General features: G+C 36.6%; 4 protein-coding genes across 4 annotated transcripts; 1 reads left to right on the top strand and 3 right to left on the bottom strand.

Moving 5' to 3' along the window:
* The first annotated feature begins 1,174 nt into the window (after positions 1 to 1,174).
* Positions 1,175 to 6,999, top strand: LOC18023511 (ISWI chromatin-remodeling complex ATPase CHR11). Its single transcript, XM_006407888.2, has 24 exons — positions 1,175 to 1,470; positions 1,707 to 1,838; positions 1,937 to 2,043; positions 2,156 to 2,268; positions 2,462 to 2,559; positions 2,652 to 2,831; positions 2,913 to 3,134; positions 3,285 to 3,419; positions 3,494 to 3,776; positions 3,857 to 3,930; positions 4,058 to 4,278; positions 4,353 to 4,440; positions 4,519 to 4,612; positions 4,689 to 4,877; positions 4,961 to 4,995; positions 5,097 to 5,173; positions 5,278 to 5,367; positions 5,447 to 5,516; positions 5,609 to 5,663; positions 5,748 to 5,803; positions 5,883 to 6,048; positions 6,128 to 6,306; positions 6,403 to 6,618; positions 6,712 to 6,999. Exons 1-24 carry the CDS (start codon positions 1,276 to 1,278, stop codon positions 6,793 to 6,795), a joined length of 3,159 nt encoding a protein of 1,052 aa, XP_006407951.1. The 5' UTR covers positions 1,175 to 1,275; the 3' UTR covers positions 6,796 to 6,999.
* Positions 7,000 to 7,399: 400 nt separating this feature from the next.
* Positions 7,400 to 10,078, bottom strand: LOC18023510 (zinc finger CCCH domain-containing protein 34). Its single transcript, XM_006407886.2, has 7 exons — positions 9,650 to 10,078; positions 9,402 to 9,568; positions 9,157 to 9,222; positions 8,894 to 9,013; positions 8,483 to 8,791; positions 8,089 to 8,391; positions 7,400 to 7,985 (listed from the first exon to the last, which is right to left on the bottom strand). Exons 1-7 carry the CDS (start codon positions 9,738 to 9,740, stop codon positions 7,653 to 7,655), a joined length of 1,389 nt encoding a protein of 462 aa, XP_006407949.1. The 5' UTR covers positions 9,741 to 10,078; the 3' UTR covers positions 7,400 to 7,652.
* Positions 10,079 to 15,334: 5,256 nt separating this feature from the next.
* Positions 15,335 to 16,744, bottom strand: LOC18023509 (autophagy-related protein 8h). Its single transcript, XM_006407885.2, has 5 exons — positions 16,613 to 16,744; positions 16,454 to 16,509; positions 15,923 to 15,975; positions 15,718 to 15,836; positions 15,335 to 15,631 (listed from the first exon to the last, which is right to left on the bottom strand). The coding sequence occupies exons 1-5, from the start codon at positions 16,653 to 16,655 to the stop codon at positions 15,543 to 15,545; spliced, it is 360 nt and encodes a 119-aa protein (XP_006407948.1). The 5' UTR covers positions 16,656 to 16,744; the 3' UTR covers positions 15,335 to 15,542.
* Positions 16,745 to 16,922: 178 nt separating this feature from the next.
* On the bottom strand, positions 16,923 to 18,662 carry LOC18023508 (pentatricopeptide repeat-containing protein At3g06430, chloroplastic). The gene is made up of 2 exons (XM_006407884.2): positions 18,283 to 18,662; positions 16,923 to 18,162 (listed from the first exon to the last, which is right to left on the bottom strand). Exons 1-2 carry the CDS (start codon positions 18,607 to 18,609, stop codon positions 17,047 to 17,049), a joined length of 1,443 nt encoding a protein of 480 aa, XP_006407947.1. The 5' UTR covers positions 18,610 to 18,662; the 3' UTR covers positions 16,923 to 17,046.
* Positions 18,663 to 20,866: the final 2,204 nt, after the last annotated feature.

Here is a 20,866-nt window from a genome sequence, read left to right as displayed (position 1 = left end):
TATTATGTAAATGATATCTTATCTTATGTAGATGTGTTAAAATCTTGAACTGCAAGTAACAGTAGCATTACCAATTCTCAATTATACTATGATATTTTAACGCGAAGAAGAAACTTCTTCAGATAACAGCCAGACGAAACAGAACAGATTATTTAAGGTTCTATTTATTCACATCAAGAAATAATTATTTAATCAGCTAGACGAAACAGAACAGATTTGTGTCCTAACAAAAGCACCAAACACTATCAGGCCAACAAAGAAGTCAGGCCTAACAATGAATATGTATCATGGTTTCTTTATTTCCTCCGTATTCAACTAAATTAAAATTAAAAGAGATGATTTGTGGCGATATTCAAACAAAATATACAAAAAGATTCGAAGTATATTAAAAAGTTTCTGAAATAGTAACAATTCGAAGATTTCATCAAGATGCTAGTAAAAGGATTTTCTCCTGATTGCTATATATCGAGTATTTTATTTTCTTCCTAAGGCATTAATTAAATGGATTAAGAGAGCATGATGAGGTCATATTCTTGTTCTTCTAGTTCTTGCTTATTGAACGAAACCATACTCAACATTCATTTAGGTGGGTTTAGACTAGACGAGTCAGATTATAATAACAAAAACTTGATTAAGAGATTCCAAACTAGTAAGCAAGGCAATACACGGCCGAGAAAGAAAAGTTCGTGTAAGCCAAGATGGAGTAGAATCAGATCGAGTTGGGCGAGCATAGCAACACTTGCAAGTTTGGATATAATTACTACACAGACCGTGAGAAATGATCCCATCTCATTAAATGGAGTTTTGAGTAGTATGAACTCAAGTAATACACTAGAAGTTAGAAGAAAGGAAGCACATCTGGATGTGGTTGCTTGAAGAGACAAAGTTTATTGTCATTATAACATGTGTAAAAAACTTTGCTCAAGCATCCTCCCAAAATACAAACAATTTGGGCTTCAATATAGGCCTTAAGGAGCCAATAGGCCCAATCAATACCAAACGAAATCCAAAGCGGGAATTTTCCAAAACTCTCTTCCTCAGGTGGCGGGTAAATACTATTCGACGAAGCGACTAGTTACACATCGTAGCCGTCGATTTTATTACCCCTAATCAACGGTCATTAATAAGCGAATAACCCTGAAGCTTCGGTCGTTTCGGGGTCTGCACTTTACACAATTGTATCTAAATTTTCATTTTTTTTGTTTGTTTGATTTGTTTCGTACTTTCCCCAAAACGAACCCTCGATCTCAAGGCGAATCCGGATTCGCAGCTCACATGGCGAGAATTTCGAATTCTGATGACGCTTACTCGTCGGAGGAGGATGAAGAGCCGGTTAAGAACAATGGAGAAGAAGAAGACGAGGAGGAGCTCGAAGCTGTCGCTCGCTCTTCTGACTCCGATGATGAGGCCGTACCCGAAGAACCCCCAGTCTCCGACGAAGAGGCCGCCCCTATGGAAGATGATTACGAGGTAGGTGCATCCCGATTTCGTTTCGATGCTGTGATTTTCGCTTTCTCAGTGTCACTGCGTCTTATTGTTCTTGAATTTCCATTGAGTGTAGTGGTTTCGGTGTTCGCTAGTGCGAGAATTAACTTTGTTGTTTGTGTTGCTACGTTCGTTGCTTTTAGTCTACTAATTCCGCTTCGTTTCTGTTTACTTTGAAAGTGTCTGCATGGTCGCTCATTGTGGTAATATGGAATATGCAGGACGAAGAAGATGATGAAAAAGCTGAGATCAGCAAACGTGAGAAAGCCAGGCTTAAAGAGATGCAGAAGTTGAAGAAGCAAAAAATTCAAGAGATGCTGGACTCACAAAATGCTTCCATAGATGCGGATATGGTGCGTTGTGTGAAGTAATAATTTTCTCACGATTTGAGCTGCTTTTACCTTTTTGTGTGCTTATGAAATTGACGATCTAAACCATTCCATGCATTCAGAACAACAAAGGAAAAGGGAGACTGAAGTATCTTCTGCAGCAAACTGAGTTATTTGCACACTTTGCTAAAGGTGATCCATCTTCTTCTCAGAAGAAGACGAAAGGAAGGTGTGTTGGGTTCAATTGATTCCTTAATTATTGGTTTCTTCATTGTTTCTGGTCTCTAAATAAAAATGGTGTGCAAAGCCCTGATTTATTGGGTTTTAACTTTTACCTTCAGGGGTCGTCATGCATCCAAAGTAACTGAAGAGGAGGAAGATGAAGAGTATTTAAAGGAAGAAGAGGATGGCTTAACTGGATCTGGAAACACGAGGTTGCTCACACAGCCCTCTTGTAAGTATCTTTATATTTCTCTTTAGTCTGGAAGTATTGCATATTGATCATTTGTCTGAGAGCAAACGGTGCAATATTATTGAGATCTCCTTCCATTTCTGTAACATATAACTATCTGACTTCACAGTTACTAGGTCGTATAGTGTAAATTTTCTAAGATTAGGATATTCACCTTTTTCTTCCCAACTTACAGGTATTCAAGGGAAATTAAGAGATTACCAATTAGCTGGTTTAAACTGGCTCATTCGGCTGTATGAAAATGGCATAAATGGAATTCTTGCTGATGAAATGGTAAACAATGGCTCCCCCAAGGATACAAGCAAAACTAGTTCTCTATTTTCTGTGATGCTAATCGTTAAACTGTTTTTTGTTCTGTTGTCTAGGGTCTGGGAAAGACGCTTCAAACGATTTCTTTGTTGGCCTACCTTCATGAATACAGAGGAATCAATGGTCCTCATATGGTAGTTGCTCCAAAATCAACCCTTGGTAATTGGATGAACGAAATTCGCCGGTTTTGTCCTGTCTTGCGTGCTGTGAAATTCCTTGGTAATCCTGAGGAAAGGGTAAGTCACGAGCTGTATGCCATCTCAGAGTTTATGTAAATGTTTTCCCCGGGATTCTGAGATATCTGCTAAATAATGCAGAGACATATTCGTGATGACCTCCTAGTTGCTGGGAAATTTGATATTTGTGTCACAAGCTTTGAGATGGCCATAAAAGAAAAGACAGCACTGCGTCGCTTTAGCTGGCGTTATATTATCATCGATGAAGCGCATCGAATCAAGAACGAAAATTCACTCCTTTCTAAAACCATGAGACTTTTTAGCACCAATTATCGGCTTCTTATCACGGGAACCCCCCTTCAGGTTTGCTCTATCTTATTCTTGATTATTTGGACACTGAAGTTTTGTTGTTAAGTTGCTTCCAATTGTAATTTCAAACAACCTTTCTTGTACGAGTTTGTTTGTACTCTTGCTTTTCTATTCCTCTTACCTCATGCTTTCTCGTATATGCAGAATAATCTTCATGAACTGTGGGCTCTTCTCAATTTTCTTCTGCCTGAGATTTTTAGTTCAGCAGAGACTTTTGATGAATGGTTTCAGATTTCTGGTGAAAATGACCAGCAGGAAGTTGTTCAACAACTTCACAAGGTAAGTATGTACCTATTGCATCTATCGAGTTTATCATGTCTTAATTGTTAGGCTAACTTCCTGTATCTTCTTAGGTCCTTCGACCATTTCTTCTTCGGAGACTTAAATCAGATGTTGAGAAAGGTTTGCCTCCAAAGAAGGAGACGATACTTAAAGTTGGCATGTCTCAGATGCAAAAACAGTACTATAAGGCGTTACTGCAGAAGGATCTTGAAGCGGTTAATGCTGGCGGAGAACGCAAACGTCTGCTAAACATTGCAATGCAACTTCGTAAATGCTGTAATCACCCTTATCTCTTCCAGGGTGCAGAGCCTGGTCCCCCATATACCACCGGAGATCACCTTATAACAAACGCTGGTAAGACTAGCATTCAAACTAAATCCTTCAGATTTATGTGTAAATGTGCTTTTAAGGCATCTTTATATTGTTATTTTCAGGTAAGATGGTTCTCTTGGATAAATTGCTTCCTAAGTTGAAGGAACGTGATTCGAGAGTTCTGATATTCTCTCAGGTAATCGCTGGTACAGAACAGCGGGAGATAATTGTTTCTTGCGGTTCATATTCTCTGTTTCTTTTCTCTATTTATTTTCTCTATTTAAGTCTGAGCGTTGTTATTTTCTTTGCTCATATAATGTCAGATGACAAGGCTTTTGGATATTCTTGAGGATTATTTAATGTATCGCGGTTATCTGTACTGCCGTATTGATGGAAATACTGGTGGTGATGAACGAGATGCCTCCATCGAAGCCTACAACAAACCAGGAAGTGAGAAATTTGTTTTCTTGTTATCTACTAGAGCAGGAGGGCTTGGTATCAATCTTGCTACTGCAGATGTCGTGATTCTTTATGATAGTGACTGGTAAGTCTCTACTCTGTCCATTGTAGTTTGTGAGTATTCTCTTCACTTTTGACGAGTCTGGCGGATTTTGGCAGGAACCCACAAGTCGACTTGCAAGCTCAGGATCGTGCCCATAGGATTGGTCAAAAAAAAGAAGTTCAAGTGTTTCGATTCTGCACTGAGGTTTTATACTATCCCCTTGTATGTCAAGTAAGAACAGACTATGAGAGTTCGGATTAATAAAGTATTGGTTGTTTACAGTCTGCTATTGAGGAGAAAGTGATTGAGAGAGCTTACAAGAAGTTGGCGCTTGATGCTCTGGTAATTCAACAAGGGCGATTGGCAGAGCAGAAAAGTAAGTTTCTTATACCGAGTTTGCAACATGCATTGGTTCATCTCTAAGAGAATTAATATTTATTTTTACTTTGCAGCTGTCAATAAGGATGAATTGCTTCAAATGGTAAGATATGGGGCTGAGATGGTGTTCAGTTCTAAAGATAGCACAATCACAGACGAGGATATTGATAGAATCATTGCGAAAGGAGAGGAGGCAACAGCTGAACTTGATGCCAAGATGAAGAAATTCACAGAAGATGCGATACAGTTTAAAATGGATGACAGTAAGGGTTTTCATGGACCTTTTTCCCCTTCTCTGTTGTATTAATAGTGTAATAATTGGATATTTTTATTTGATTTGTTGCAGGTGCTGACTTCTATGATTTTGATGATGACAATAAGGTATATTTCTTTGCATAGTTTAAGCTTTCATGTCATACCCTGGTTTTGATCTACATTACTGAAAATCAATTTACTGAGATTTTTATAATTATGTTTTATAGGATGAGAACAAGCTTGATTTTAAAAAGATTGTGAGCGACAACTGGAATGATCCACCAAAGCGGGAGAGGAAGCGCAAGTAAATGTTCTTTGTGCCTATACGTTGTGCACTCCTACTTTGCCTGTTTTCGTAAACTTTATCTCACAGAAAAATCCCTTCTCCTTTATCTCCTGTATCTTCAGTTACTCTGAATCTGAATACTTTAAGCAAACATTGCGGCAAGGTGCTCCAGCTAAACCTAAAGAGCCTAGAATTCCGCGCATGCCCCAGTTGTGAGAACCTCATAAACTCTACTCTGCATCGGTGAATTGCCTTTTCCCTGTCTTAATGGTATTTTACTTTGTCCTGCAGGCACGATTTCCAGTTTTTTAACATTCAGAGATTGACCGAGTTGTATGAAAAGGAAGTACGCTATCTCATGGTAGGGTTCTTTTAAGTAAAATACTTGTCACTGGTTTGTTGTGCCCAAGAGCGAGTTTTTCGGCTAATAAAAGCAACTTGCTTCTTTTTCAGCAAACACATCAGAAGAATCAGTTGAAAGACACAATTGATGTAGAAGAACTAGAAGGTCAAGCAGTTTCTCAGTTTGTGCCAACTATGCTTACATTTTTACCAGCGAACCTATTACTGATTAAGAAATCTATGTTTGAAGGTGGAGATCCCTTAACTGCTGAAGAAGTAGAAGAAAAGGAGGGTTTATTGGAGGAGGCAAGTGACAACGTCTGATGATTAATTATTTGTGATTTCGCCGGGCCTTGTTTAATTGTTTGTAATTGTTAATCTCCAGGGTTTCTCAACATGGAGCAGAAGAGACTTCAATAGTTTCCTTAGGGCTTGTGAGAAGTATGGCCGCAATGACATCAAAAGCATTGCATCGGAGATGGAAGGCAAAACAGAGGAAGAAGTAGAAAGATACGCCAAAGTATTCAAAGAGCGATACAAGGAGCTGAACGGTATGTAACACAAGACCTTCAGATGCTAAGTAAAGTAATTCTTACCTTATGAAGGAGCTTATGCCCTCTAAATTGGCAGACTATGATAGAATCATTAAGAACATAGAGAGGGGAGAGGCAAGAATCTCTAGGAAAGATGAAATCATGAAAGCCATAGGGAAGAAACTCGATCGCTACAGAAACCCTTGGCTGGAACTGAAGATTCAATATGGTCAGAACAAAGGAAAGCTTTACAATGAAGAGTGCGACCGTTTCATGGTCTGTCTTTTTCATCGTTTCGTTTTCGCTCCTTATGTTTCTATTATCTATTATGAAGCTTTGATTGATTGGAAACTTTTGTTTGTTTTAAAACAGATCTGCATGATCCACAAACTTGGGTATGGGAACTGGGATGAGCTAAAGGCAGCGTTCAGGACATCGCCTTTGTTCAGATTTGACTGGTTTGTGAAATCCCGCACGAGTCAGGAACTCGCAAGAAGATGCGACACTCTGATTCGACTGATTGAGAAAGAAAACCAAGAATTTGATGAGAGAGAGAGGCAAGCCCGTAAAGAGAAGAAGCTCGCAAAGGTAAGAGTTAAAACATATATATAGTTGTAGTGTCTTTTGATTTGATTCCTTTGGATGCTTATGCTTTCTTCTCTTTTTTTTAAATCTTTGAAGAGTGCAACACCATCAAAGCGAGCCTTAGGAAGGCAACCAAGTGAGAGTCCTTCATCGTTGAAGAAGCGCAAGCATCTGAGATGATTTTCTGAGCTCTGTTTACGCATTTTCCAGAATATCAGTTTGCTAAGTTTTTCTTGTCAAATATATAACTAAGGTAATTTTAAACATAGCAAGTGAATGTCAGTCTGGTTGGGTGAAAAATGTTGTCCTTGTTGACTTGGATTTTAAAAGTTTTTAATCGTATGAATTAATTTTAATTTTGTTTTATCGAAAATTAGTCCCTTCTATGCTTGTGTATACATAACAAAATTTTAGTTTCGTGATTAACAAGAGAAAAGGATCAAAAAGTTTGAGATTCAGAGGATTAAAAACTTAAGTTTATCAAGTGTCAGATGGACGCGAACACAATATTTTTTATACATTATTTGCCTATTTTTCTCTGTTTTCTCTTTTGTCAACATTTGCATTATCGGCTGAATCTTTTCTGGTAGAAGATACGTAACGTTATTCTTGTCATGAGTAATGATATTGTCAAGGATACGAAAATTTAAAAAAATTAAGAGAAAACGTGAATCGTAGATTCGTTTCTGCTTCTTAATAAGTTCGTGGAGTTGTTGTTGATGCTCCAGATTCATGAAACGAATGGACGAATAAAAAACAGGGGGTTTTCAGGAATCGAATGTCGTGTGAACAAGGCGGCCATTTATTTAGTAATCGTTGTTCAAGAAAGAGAAAAAGAAAAAACAAGAGAGAGAGAGAGATAGAAGGCCGTATGAGAGAATTATATTATATATGGACAAATGGTAAATGACAGAAGCTTTGGTCTCTCTGCTTCCATCAAATCTCAGACCCCAAAAATAATCTTCTTTTCTCTTTTCTTAATGTTGCTTAGTTCATGAAGAATTGAGGAGGATATTTTCCTCTCTTTTTTTTTATGTTTAACTTGAAGAAGTCTTAGCTTCTACGCTGCCACTGACGCTAGCAGAGTCACCACTGGCCTCAGCTGGCTCTTGACGGCTCAAGCCACTGACCATAGGAGAAGAAACTGCAGCAGTCACAGCCTCTGTGGTGGGTTCATTGCTTGAGCTTACTGGAGCTGATGCTCCGCTGAGTGAGGATGATCCGATTGGGTATGGAGCCACGGGCATATCGGTAAGCGAAGATGCAGACGGGCTGTAGCTAAGTGAAGAAGCCATTGAGTGATCAAACTTGCACGCCGGTCCAAACTTGCAGATTCCGTGTTGTGCAAAGTGAGTGCATTGCGCTACGCCCTGCGTCAAAACATATTGAAATGTTGTCTCATACCAAAACTAGCAAAAACAATTATCATATTGGATCGAGTTTTGCGTCCACAGAAAAAGGAAAAAGACTTACGGGACGAAGTGGAAGGCCAATGGAGCTGAGGAGAACACCGGTTTTAGGTTGAACTGCATCCAGAGGATGATGGTATCTGCACGAAGATCCGAATTTACAATCTCCGGTTCTCATGAAGTATTGGCACTCAGGTTGATCAGGTCGCTGAGGAAAAGATTGTTCTTTTGAGGTATTCGAGGAAGCCCCAGATTGGTATGTTCCAGTATAAACAGTCCCTGAAGGAGATAACGGTGCGATTCCATAAACAGAGCTCGATCCAATAGAGGGCTGAGTTCCAGGGGAAGGCATTGCACTTAAAGAAGCCTTAAAAAACAAAACCGATTTGATTCTTTAAGCTAAAAGAAAAAGGTAGCAAATGAAGAATTTCAAAAAGCGAATTTTGATAATAGAATACCTGGTAAGGATTCCAACCAGGGTATGGAACCATTCCAGGAGGCAGAACCATTGGAGGACCGTAATGGCTTTGAAGATATGAAGCAGGTAAAAGAGAAGGCCTTGCCAAAACTAACCCATATTGTTGAGACGAAGGCACGGGTTGAGATTGAAGTGTTGGATAAATAGTCTGTAGTTGCTGCTGCGGCTGCTGCTGTGGCTGCTGCTGAGGTGGGCCCTGTACAGCGAGTGGCACGGGATGGTCGAATCTACAGGTCAAACCAAATTTACACTGACCGGTTCTCATGTAATAAGAACACTCTTTTTCTCCCTGCAACCAAATTCAGAGGAGCTTTTAAGAGATCATACAAGAAACAATGTGTGGAAGATTGATAAACCAAATAACATTCATGGGACTATATAGAACACAAACCGGGCGTAATGGATATCCCAAATAACTTAGCGAGACAGGCGTAACGGAACTAGCTCCCTGTCTAGGATGATGATACTTGCAAGAAGCACCGAATTTACATGTTCCCGTTCGCATAAAATGCTGAGGAAGAACAATGAAAAGGGAAAAAAAAAGTCTAAAGTTCACAGATTTCTTATGTAAACAAAAAGCAGATAAATTGAAAATGCATTGCTCAAATCCGGAAAAATGGTTTAGATTGTTTCAACTTCACATCATCAAAAAACCTGACAAACCGGATGTCCCATCCTCTCCGGTAAAGCTCCATCTCCTCCTCTCACAACTCCAATAACCTAAACATCAAATCAAACAGCTTTCAAAAACCAATAAATTTCTCAATTTTTTTCAAAAAAATTAATGTTAAATTTAACAATGCCCAAGAACTAAATCACTGATTCAGCGATCTGATCATCTGAAACCGAGGAATTGAAGATCGTGAGTAAGGAGAATCAAAATTGGGAATTTTTTTTACCGCTCCACGGTCTCGTGGGTGATTAAACCGGCATCTCGACCCGTACCCGCAAACGCCGGTTCGCAAGTAATAGATACAATCGGGCTCGTCGGGTCGCTCCGGGTACGATTCACCTCCTCCAGCTCCTCCAGCTCCGCCGCCGCTCAACCCTAACCGCCACATCGAAGCTACAAGAAGACGCATTTGGAAGAAAATCATTTAATCTCAGAACGCTAATCGCAGATTAAGCAGGAAATCGATAGCTTTACCTTCGACTCCGGTTTCGCCTCCATGGGAGGTCCATTCAAGCGATGGATCCGATCGCGACCCTTCTTCACCGGCGCGACCGTACCGCTCCATTTATAACCTAACCTCTGCCGAGGGAGACAAATCCCCCTCAGACCGAAAGAAGATGTCTTTTTTGTTTTTTTGTTTAGCTTCTGTTGGAATGTCGGAAGCTCCGATCGAAGAAGAGTGTTGTTGAAATCTAAGTGGAAAAGGAAAAGAAAAAAAAACGCAGATCGTGGTTTCGCTTCCACACCACTCTCACTCGCTTGATCCCTAGCTTCAAAGCTGAAACTTTTTTGAACTTTAAAAAAAATAAAAATTTATATAATTTTCGGCTTCGATTTTCTTTATGTCGTAACAAGTTTTATTTTTTCTTTTTGGAAGTGATGGGAGGTTTTGATCTTTCTTTATGCGTGCTCGCCTTTTTCGTGGGTGTTTTGCCGGTGGTGGTTAATATACGCGCCAAACATAGAATTAGTGACCTCTCTTTATTTTATTTATTTTTCCTTCTCTTTTTTTAACATTTGGGAAATATCAAAAACAGATTTTCAAAAATGCAAGTAGAAAAACCGTAAATTTAAAATATTTTTTTGCAGGTATATAATTTTTTATATTATAAACTACAATTACAAAGCTTAAACTCAGGTAAAATTTTTTTTATAAAAGCTTATCTCCAATCACTAGGCTGCCATATTGGGTAGTACTTTAAACCATTTAGTCTACAGATCTTGACCTGTTTTATTTGTTGTTTATTTGTACATTCATATATGGGAAAGGGACGTTGATTAGATTTTAGTATGGATAAATACAGTACTAGATTGTAGAAAGTTTTGTATGGCCAAGTTTGTTTCCTGTTTAATTAAATGGTGTATATATAAATATCACAAGAAACTGCAACTTTCTTACATCACTCGTGATTGTCTACAGGTTACTATCTTTAGTAAATAATGCTAATGCTATTTCAACAATACCACAGTGGCAAGTTAGAACCCGAATTATTTTTAAAAATCCAGAACATTCTTGATATAATGCTACTTGACAATGAAATTGCTTTTCGTATTTTATAAATACTAGTATTTACAGTCTTAATATTTGGTCTTGCTCGTAACCATGGCCTAAAGAAATTGGTCTAGGCGTCTATTAAAATGCTCGTCTAAACGCTCATAAAGAAAATTGGTCAGTTGAATTGGTTGCTCGATTTAGACGCTTTAATCCGATTATACTCGGTCCAATCCACAATTTTATAAAATTTGATAAACTTCGTTTTTTAGCTCAGTCACTACACTTTGAGTGTCGCCAATCTAATAGATTTCAATTAGTCGTTTTAAGTTTTAGTCTTCTACTGATCGCCTGACTATTCATTACCAAAGTTGTGAGCATTATGATTAACTAACTAGGTTAATCGCTCATTTCTCACAGTTACAAAAGTATATATATATATATATATATTAGAAAAATATTGTAACCGTTACATTGAGAGGGTTATTTTTTGAATGTTTTTTTTTGTGATATATTTTTGTAATTTTAAGATGTAGAAAGCAACTAGTTTAAGTTTTGATTGACCCTTTTTGGTCTTCTACAATGAATCGATAATTTTGTCTCAAATGTTTATAGTTTGCCTCTTTTTTTTTTCTAAATGGCCTATGTATTATCTCACAAAAGGAAAGAGGGAGAAGAACTCCTCCTACCATGAGAAAACCAGCAGAGATTATCTAAAGGCAAGTAAGAGATCATTTCCTCTACCTTTATTTTAATCAGGACACGTCCATGGAGAAATTGGAATTATGGATCAAATTAAAGACAAGGGCCACAACAAAAAGAAAGAAAAAAATAAAAAGCATTGAATCTTCTTGTCTTAATTGTTCAAGAAAAATAATGCATAATGTCCATCACAGCCCATGGCATGGGCAGAATAAAATTGTTTGTTCCATCCACTAATATCCATTTTCTATTGATTTACATGTATATATAATTACTATACTAATTTGTAAGTTGCAGTTGTTAAAAGAAAAACGAATAAAAAGCCAGTGATTTTGACTGATGATGATATACAGCTAAAACAAAATACATACGACCAATCAAAAACCTCTTCGTACAGATTTTTTGGTCACCGGTCAGTATTACAAACTTTTCATTTTTGGTTTCTATGGTATTTACAAATTAATGCCATAAATTGATAGATCTTGTGCGATACAATTTGTTACAAAACAAAGAGTCGGAAATAAACAAACAGTACGTTTAGTTTTTTTTTAAAAATAGTAAAAAAACAGGCACTGTAATTAAGTTAGTAGTATTTTTTTTGGTTACATTTAGTATTTTTTGTTTGTAGATAGTAGTATTTTAACGTTAACGCATCCAATTGTCTTATAATCTTTTGAATCTTTATATATTGTTTCAATTTTATCGACAATTTCCAAAGGAATCGTTAAAGAAGATATTGATGTAGGAAATTTTGTAGACACTACTTTACATAACAACTGTCGTATAATCGTATATATATTTCTATATATTTTCTTTTGTCGCTGAAGTATTGCTTAGATACTGTATTATTAAAAAAAAAAATAGATACTGTATTATTTCCCAGAAAAATTAAAATCTTTCGTTTTCCCATTTTCTATTAATTTGGATCTATTATATAGTGTATGACGTTCAGTTGCTTGGGCAGGCGCGTGACTTAATCTTAGAACGATGACTTTACTTGCATCACTTTAAAGAAGTCAAATTGGTTTGGTCTGGTCATGAAACGACCAATCCAACGGCATCAAAAAGCAATAAGCCGATGACCAACGGCCCAGATCTACTCCAAAGTCACTGTCCATTGAACTACTGACCAAACGAACCCCTTGTGTGTAGTAGGTAAAGAAGCCCATTCTAAAGTTAAAAATTCAATTAATACGTAGGATAACTCCATGAGAGTTAATCTGAACAATGAAAAGAATCAAATTTTTAGAATTTATTAATCCACTTATGGAATCAATTTGGTATGTATAGAAATATGTGTGAATTTGTAAGATTTTAAAGAAACTTTCCAAGGTTCTCAGTATATTTATCGATGCCACCGATGGAATCAATTTGGATATGTTGCATACTTGAAAATATATAAAAAATATCCAAGATCTTGCACACCAAAAAGACATTTCATATCAAATACGAATAACCAAAATTCAAATTTAACTTTAGTCATAGATATATATAATAAAAAGTCTTTACGGTAAGACCAAATATGAGATACTTCGCAACTATGAGTATCAATTCCCTGTCACCTCATCGTAATAAATAAAAGCTTTTCGGTTTGTAAAGTCGAAAAGTGAAAATTAGTCAGCATAAATAAGTCTTTCTTTTTGTCAACAGTCAGTATAAATAAGTCTAAGGAGCAATAAAGGCATTTTGCAAAGGAAGATTAGAGTAATAATAAGTTTAATAAATTTGTGTAGTAAAATAAAGAAAGTAGAAGCTTTGACTTGGACAGGAATGAGCCACATGTGACCAGCTTTTGGAGATTGTGTAATTCCCCAAAGGATCTTTTGGACCATAACATCCCTCCTTTCTTCGTCTACCAAATGTCGGCGAGCAGATTTACCTTTTCAATATTAAATTTCAATATACATAATTTTCTAACTTTTAAATTAATCACAATATTCGGCGGAGTAAGGCACGATTACATCGTTGTCTTATTTGTTGCATGAGGTTTTGATTATACAGTATAATATTGTTGGGAGTATTTAACAGTTTTTTTTTATATACTCAAGAAAACTATACAAGTACTTTTTGATTGTTACAGTTTTAGTAATATCATCTAGAGATAATGACAATTTATTAGCACTTGTGAAGCTTTTGAATCATGCGACTTCAAAAATCAACTTTAGACAAGCATATAAATCCCAAAAGACAATTGTTATAATATCACAAACAGCTTCAGTAAACAACACAAACAACTTCATCCACAGTTTTTCTGTTTATTCTAAAAACTTATACCGACAGGAATACACAGAAGAGACATTGACTCGTAAAGATTGTAGAATCATTGTGTTGGGGGAAAAACAAAAAGAAAGACATATCATATAGCCTTTATTCTTTTTTGTTTTTATTTTTCATATATGTGAAGCTTGAAAGTTTTGTAGCCAATCTTGATCAGAGGATACCATAGAAAGATGAAAAAAGGTCCAAGGAACAAGTCAATAACACATATATTCGAAAATTTTATTCCTTATCCAGACAGCACCAAAGTGGACAGATACCTCGACATCTTCAAATTGAGGCTTCTATGTGTTGAATTGTTATTTCTCGATTCCAAAATCCCTGAAACACAAAATAGCTTTACCCTCAAGTTTATGCTTTGATTCCTCCTAATCAGAAACATAAGGAAATTTCACAAAAACCAATGTACGTACATCCTCTAATTACATAACATACATAATCAAATATTCCAAATTCCAAACCAACGAACCCCAAATTAAGTATCTCAAAAGCGGCGTATGGACTAAACCCTCTTGTTCGAACTACAAATCACAACTCATGATCAGTAGTACTGTAGTAAGATAGGTACTCAGAACTCACTCTATAGAAATGTATCTCGAGCGTTTTAGTACGGACAAATTTTAGAAGATTATGATCAACGGAAGAAATATGTAATAACCCCATCAGGGTATTTAAAGAAAATATTGTTTGTCGACAACAAATATAATTCCCTTGCTGACTTAAAAAAAAAGAAATTAAAAAATTCGCTGTCCATTTTACAAAGGCCCATATTCTATTCAAACAGGCCCAATCTGGTCCGAATAACAAAGAAACGCACAATTTCGTTCTTTGGTAATGACCCAAAAAATGGCAAAAGTCAAAATTAACAAAGCTACAGTATATTGACCAAGCAAAATTCCCGCTATATTCACAATGTCGTCACGTTACGAAAATACGAAGTTTTGGTAATTTTTTTGTTTCATCAATAAGGCATATTAATCGCAAAAAATAAAAGTAATTTAAAAAAATAAAATAAATAGAGTCCTCAATACTTTTGTCATTTTTTTTTTTGAGGTCAGCAAATACATATATCTAACTGGGTATAGTATCGTGTTTGTAACAGCAAGGAATATCCGGATCTATATATAAGATTGAAAAAAAGCACAAAAATTCCAAAACCTAATGGATGCTTTTAGGCCAACTAAAAAGAAAGATGATTTTATACAATCGTATGGACCATCTATCGCGTCGTTAAATCCCAAAACTTGAACGTGTTTTGTTCCATGGTTTCAAATTTCAGTTGTTGTGATCTTAACACTAAAACCAACGCATGACTAAAACGATTTTTTTTTTTTTTTTTGAGGGTCAACGACATACTAGAAATGTTTGAAATTTGTAATCAGAACATAATTATATATCTAATTATCTATGGCAAAGGAAATACATATATTGCATTTTTTTAGAGAAAAGTGACTAGAGGATATACACAAATTATACAGTATTCTAAAGTTTGCGGTGCAGCTCAAAACATTATCGTGGTTAATGAAAGTCGTACGGGACACGTTTAACGCGCCGACATTGAAATTTCTTAGGTCCTCATTTTACTATATCTACCCAAACTAACGTGCTTGCACGAAACTATGTTTCTTTTTTTCTTTTTTTTCTGTTCTTTTTTCTATGAGGGAAGAAAAAAACAAAAACAAAAATGGTTTCGTGTGAATCATCACTTTGTCTTATTATTGCCTTTGGGTCAACATGATTTACAAAGTTAAATATTTTTTTTGCATTTTTCTGTACAAGGGCAGCTAACAACGACAATAGCTGACATTCATTATTCACAAACATACGAATCAAACAAATGGATTATTCAGAAAAGAGTTTTCCGATTCGATTATTAAACCAACGAATCTTTTTTTGTTAGCCGAATGTTTTCTCGGTGCTGTAAGTCATGTACAAGAACCCATCTCCTTCCTTGAAAGTATTGTACAAAGAGTCCATGCGACTAGCTGCAAAATCAAGAGAAGAAAAGAGTTAAATGGATGTTTTTATAGAAGAATTAGGGAAAGGCTTTACATGGATGCTGCTTAATTACCCGTTTGAGGAAGTGTGTTCTGTACAAAAACAAACAGAGCTTTGGATGGATCTAACTGTAACCTATTGCTTAACATGTGAATGAAATGTCCAACGGTCATGTCTCGTGGGACCAAGTATCTGAAATATGATCAACACAGATCACTCAATTTGTGGATAATGTTCACTTTGTCCCAAAAGCTAAATTGAAGTCACAAACAACTTACTTGTTCTTCTCCATGTCTGGGAGGTCTGCGTTTGAATATTTCTCAATAATCACCTGTCAATGATTGACTCAATCATTAATCAGAGATCATATGCTTATAGATAATCAGAATAGTTGTTTTCATTTGATTATTTATTAAGTGCAACTTTCTTAATAAATAGCCAAAGAAAACAATAACATGGTCGGTCACAAACTTACAATCTTTATATAATTCCACGCCAGATCTCTAAATCTGGCATTTATAATTAAGAAAGAAGAAAAGAGCAAGTCTCTAATCAAAAAAAAAAAAAACATGAAAGATTGACCAGAGTGATCGTATCAGCAAAAAAACGCACAAAATCAGTCGAACTTCATCAACAAATGGCAACAGAAATTCATGGATTGAAACCAGATTCATATAATTTAGAAGACAATTATAGAAACAAAAAATTGGACTAATTATTCGAACCTAGGGAAGTCCACAATAACACGGCAACTAAGACGAACGAACCACCACGAAAGAAAATCAACGATGATCATGAAATCAACTCACCGGAACTCTGTCCGGATATTTCGCAATGATGTTCTTCGACTCCTTCAATCGCTCATCTGCAACCCCAAAAAGCAAGACCCATCAAAATCCGCACGGATCTGCGCACATTTACGTTTCGCTGGAAAATCTAAAGAAAAGAGAGAGAGAAAAGAGATTAACCAGAGGAGAATTGATCCTTGAAAGACTTGACAACAATCCCCATTGTAGATTTCCGGTAAATGATTCCGACCGAAGCTGATTGGTTTTTGCAGAGAGCAGAATGTGTTCAGAATTTTCCTTTCGGGTGGTTCGCTTTGATTGTTTGAGAAGAAACGGTAAGAGAGAGAGAAAGAGAGAAAAACGAGACAGATTTTATAGAAAAAGCCAAGCAGTTACCGCAAGGCTAGTCAAACTGGACTCATCCGACTTCCTGGGCAAGTCAGGCTTTATTTATGGGCCCAATATATATAAATTTTGGCCCACATCAAACAACGCACAAGACTTTCATAAATAAAAGCTTTTTATACACATAAGCTGCAAGAACGAACAATCAAGTGTATTACAAAACTCTTACTTCTACTGTTTCAATGCAGAGAATAAATCACAAACCTCGATCATCCAGGGAGATTCTCCTCCTCTTTCGTAGCTGCAAATTGCCTCTCTTGTTCCAAGTAATAGATCTTATCATTCATTCCTTCTTTTCCATACGCCTCGATCATGATCTCAAACGTTCTTGAATCGCATACACATTCCCTCTCCTTCATTCTTTTGTACACTCTTTCCATCTCTATCAGATCATCGGCTTTTGCACACGCTGATATAACCGCGTTGTAAAACGATGTATTCTCGGGTATCTCAAACTTTGCAGCCAGCTGTACGCTGCTTATCACCTTGTGGAAAAGACCTGCATTGGCGTATCCGTTTATGAGGCAGCAAAAGGTCTTTGTGTCTGCTTTCATACCTTCGCTTCTCATCTGATCAAACGTGTACTCCATGTTCTTTGCATCACCAACATCCGCAAACGCCTCGATGATGTTGTTGTAAGTCGATGTCGTCCATGGAAACTCAAGCTTTCGCATGTATTCCATCACGGACGACATCTTATCATACATTCTCTTCTTCCCATAAGCACCGATCAAGATGTTGAAGCTTCGAGTCTCTGGCTCAATCCCGAAGTTCCTGAACTTTTCGTACCAGCTCTCCATCATGTCTATCTTTCCCATGTTGCCAAACACGCTAAGGATGATGTTCATAGTCCACACATCAGGTTTGCAAGAAGTACTCACCAGCATATCAGACAGAACTTTCTCCATCTGATCAAACCTTCCGACCCTACCAAACCCACTTAAGACTATGTTCTGGGTCACGGTGTTTGGAGTTATCAAACGTTCGTCCATTTCTTTGTATAACGAGTCCACCAGGTCAAATAGAGAAGCGTCCACACACGCCTTGAGCAGAGTGCTGTATGTGAAAACATCAGGTTGGCATCGAGGCAGGCTTTTCATTCGGTCAAGTATTGAAAAGGCCTCGTCGATGAGATTGTTGCGAGTGTAAGCCGCGAGAAGAGCAGTGTAGAGCTCAGCAGTGGGCTCAAGTCCTTCTTCAAGCATTTCGTCGAACAGCTTCTGTGCACGGTTGGGTTGTCCAGATTTCCCCAGCAGAACAAGCAGCTTCATGTAAGTTCCTTCCTTTGGTTGGTAAAATGGTTGCTCCCTCAACATACCGAAAACCTAAGTTCATCCATAAGAATACCCAATTGAAGCAACTCAACTTCAGAATCTCCAGTTTCAGATACATTAAAGTTTCAAAATTCCACTGAATTTGGATTGAGAAGAGAGAAATTGAGATACCTCGAGAGCTTGTAACCACTGCTTTTTGGCGATGAGATCGGACAAGGTTTCAGTGACTGTGCAAACCCATCCGTTAGCTTTGCTTCTCCTGTCCAATTTCTTCTTCACATTCTTGATCGGGGTTCGTCTGGGATTAACTGGCTCCGTGATTCCAGGAAACTCGCCTTCCTTCCAAAGCCTCTTCTTCGTAGCACCTCCCGGAGAAGGTTTTGAAGCAGCCAGAACGCATCGTACGAAGCTCACATCTCTCTGAAGAAATCTACGCTCTCCTTGGGGAATTCGAGACGAACATAGCGAAGAAGAAAACGAGAGAGACATTGACGCCATCGTCTTCTTCCTTCACACCTCGCTGTCACTCTGTTACGGATAATTCCCGTCAATACTCATTTCGGTTGGATATGGTAATAGCCGGTTACAGATAACCGAACCCGAAACCCGAATTGAATAATCATGGGAAAATTTAAAACTGCTAAATTACCAAACTGAACCGGAGTGATAAATTAGCAAGCGTTTTGACAAGAAATGAGAAAACCAAACCAAATATGAGAGCGTTTGTTTACCCAAAAGCAAACTTACAAAAGTTCAACTACACGTTGTTCTCTAAAATAGTAGTATCTACAAAATCACAAGTGACGTTTCGCATGTTCAAGAACAACATACAGTGTAATTGTGTAAAAGAGAAATCATTTCAACTCTGTATACCTCTAACTCTCTAAGCAAATGTCTAAGGAGATTAGGTAACATATTCTCATAAGTCCAAACCAACGTCCAACGATGAACTCTATAGTCTTTATGACTCTACCCCACTAAGATTTCTCAATTTTACTGAATACATGAAGTTTCACATTGATAAGTATTTGTAAAGGTTTTGGAAATGACAAGACCAATTTAACATCGTAAGCAATACGTATAATTTTGTTATGGTTTGTAAAGGTTTGTAAAGGTTTTAATATGCATTTTGCTAACCTAATTTAATTGGCCAAGCAACTTTGGTTTTTGTTTGTTACTTACGCCTTTAATTCGATGGATAAAATGTAAACATAATAATAAGTAAAAACCAAAATACTCTTCATTAAGCGACATTACATTACATCAGATAATGTCCATATGAAAATGGATTACACTTGTGATAACTAAAAAAAGATGAAATACAATAAGAAGATATATATAGAGAAAGTCTACTAATAAACAACCAAATCTGACAAATTAATTATAGAGAATGCATGAAATAATTCATCAATAAAAACTGAAAAACCTGTAGTTACCTTGGAGGTAACTGAGAAAGTAGATTTGCATAAGAAAAATAAAAAGAATGAGAAAACAGAACAAAAAAGGCTGGACTTTACGATCATATTCAAGAGCAAAGAGAGTCAAAGCAGCCATTCTCAGATACTTGTAACCGACATCAATTGACCTGACAAATTATAGAGAATGCATGGAGTAATACATCAATAGAAACTGAAAAATCTGTAGTTCTCTCCAAGGTGATTGAAACAATAGATATACATAAGAAAAACAAAAAGAGTGAGAAAACAGAACCAGAAAAGCTGGATTTTGGAATCATATTCAAGGGCAAAGAGAGTCAAGTTAGACCCTAGTATCAACATCATTAGTATCAGTGGCGGATTCATAAATTATTTTTATCAGGTTAGAAATTTAAAATGATAGAAATAATAAAAAACAAATTGTTGTTTGTGCATTATTTTAGAATATTTTTTTTTTTTTTTTGGTTGAGAAACAATAATTTACATGATCATAGAACTTATATTTTTTCATGAAACATATATTTTTTTATAAGAAATTCATCTTTTTCACTCATTCCTTGATCATCCATACAACCATGATATCCATCTTATCACTTTATGGATTATCAAGAGAATATGTCTCAAAATATAGTGGTAAAAAGGTCTCAAACTATACTGGTAAAATGAGTCTTTAAACCATATTGGTAAATGGATACCAAAACAAAGATGTAAAACCACAAAACAGGTTTACTGATCAGAGATGCATTTCATTAGCCACATGATCTGGTGGAACTTGGTACTACCAAAAAATGCTAATCCCAAGTTCAAGAAGCTTCAAAATTTTCATGGACTTGGGTAAACAGCTTTACAGTTTACAGTTCTCCGTTTCATAAGATTTTTAGAGCACTTCGCTGATGACATTCAAATGTCTCTTATTTCTTGGTTTTAGTTTTAGTTTTTGGTTTCCTACATCTTGTTTTACTTGCAAAATTCTTCTACATGCTACAAGATTTTGGGTTAGCAGATGATTTTTTCACTATAGCTATAGTAGTTCAAAGTCATCTTTTTCGAGGCTCATGGACGCAACTTCCCATTATACTAGTTTCTGGTATACTATTTTTTTTATGTAACAAAAAGTATACTAATACTTATTCTCCATTTTTCAAAACTCCTCTTGCTGTGAGGAGAGTAAGGCAAAAAGGAGGAAGAGAACAGGAAGAAGAAGAAGAAGAAGAGAAGAGAAAGTAACATCAACAAGATTACCATTTTTACGTTTGTTCATTGTACCACTCCAACCATCCCAAAGCAAGATAAATTAATAAATATGATTTTCTCTTGCA

The sequence above is a fragment of the Eutrema salsugineum genome, unplaced genomic scaffold (genome assembly GCF_000478725.1).
Source record: "Eutrema salsugineum unplaced genomic scaffold, Eutsalg1_0 scaffold_13, whole genome shotgun sequence".
In the NCBI taxonomy this organism is placed as follows: Eukaryota; Viridiplantae; Streptophyta; class Magnoliopsida; order Brassicales; family Brassicaceae; genus Eutrema; species Eutrema salsugineum.
Note: the sequence above shows the minus strand (reverse complement) of the source record. Positions and strands in the feature narration are given on the sequence as shown.

Bases quoted from the DNA above. Each gene is read 5' to 3' on its own strand.
- LOC18023510 (XM_006407886.2), bottom strand. From the start codon at position 9,740: ATGGAGCGGTACGGTCGCGCCGGTGAAGAAGGGTCGCGATCGGATCCA. The intron at 9,569-9,649 runs GTAAAGCTATCG...GTCTTCTTGTAG, and splicing joins AGGCGAAACCGGAGTCGAAG to CTTCGATGTGGCGGTTAGGG. The intron at 9,014-9,156 runs GTTTTTTGATGA...GTTCTTCCTCAG, and splicing joins TGGGACATCCGGTTTGTCAG to CATTTTATGCGAACGGGAAC.
- LOC18023511 (XM_006407888.2), top strand. From the start codon at position 1,276: ATGGCGAGAATTTCGAATTCTGATGACGCTTACTCGTCGGAGGAGGAT. The intron at 1,471-1,706 runs GTAGGTGCATCC...TGGAATATGCAG, and splicing joins CTATGGAAGATGATTACGAG to GACGAAGAAGATGATGAAAA. The intron at 3,420-3,493 runs GTAAGTATGTAC...GTATCTTCTTAG, and splicing joins TTGTTCAACAACTTCACAAG to GTCCTTCGACCATTTCTTCT.
- LOC18023509 (XM_006407885.2), bottom strand. From the start codon at position 16,655: ATGGGGATTGTTGTCAAGTCTTTCAAGGATCAATTCTCCTCTG. The intron at 15,976-16,453 runs GTGAGTTGATTT...AATCATTGACAG, and splicing joins AATATCCGGACAGAGTTCCG to GTGATTATTGAGAAATATTC. The intron at 15,837-15,922 runs GTAAGTTGTTTG...ATCATATTTCAG, and splicing joins CCAGACATGGAGAAGAACAA to ATACTTGGTCCCACGAGACA.
- LOC18023508 (XM_006407884.2), bottom strand. From the start codon at position 18,609: ATGGCGTCAATGTCTCTCTCGTTTTCTTCTTCGCTATGTTCGTCTCGA. The intron at 18,163-18,282 runs GTATCTCAATTT...GGATGAACTTAG, and splicing joins AGTGGTTACAAGCTCTCGAG to GTTTTCGGTATGTTGAGGGA.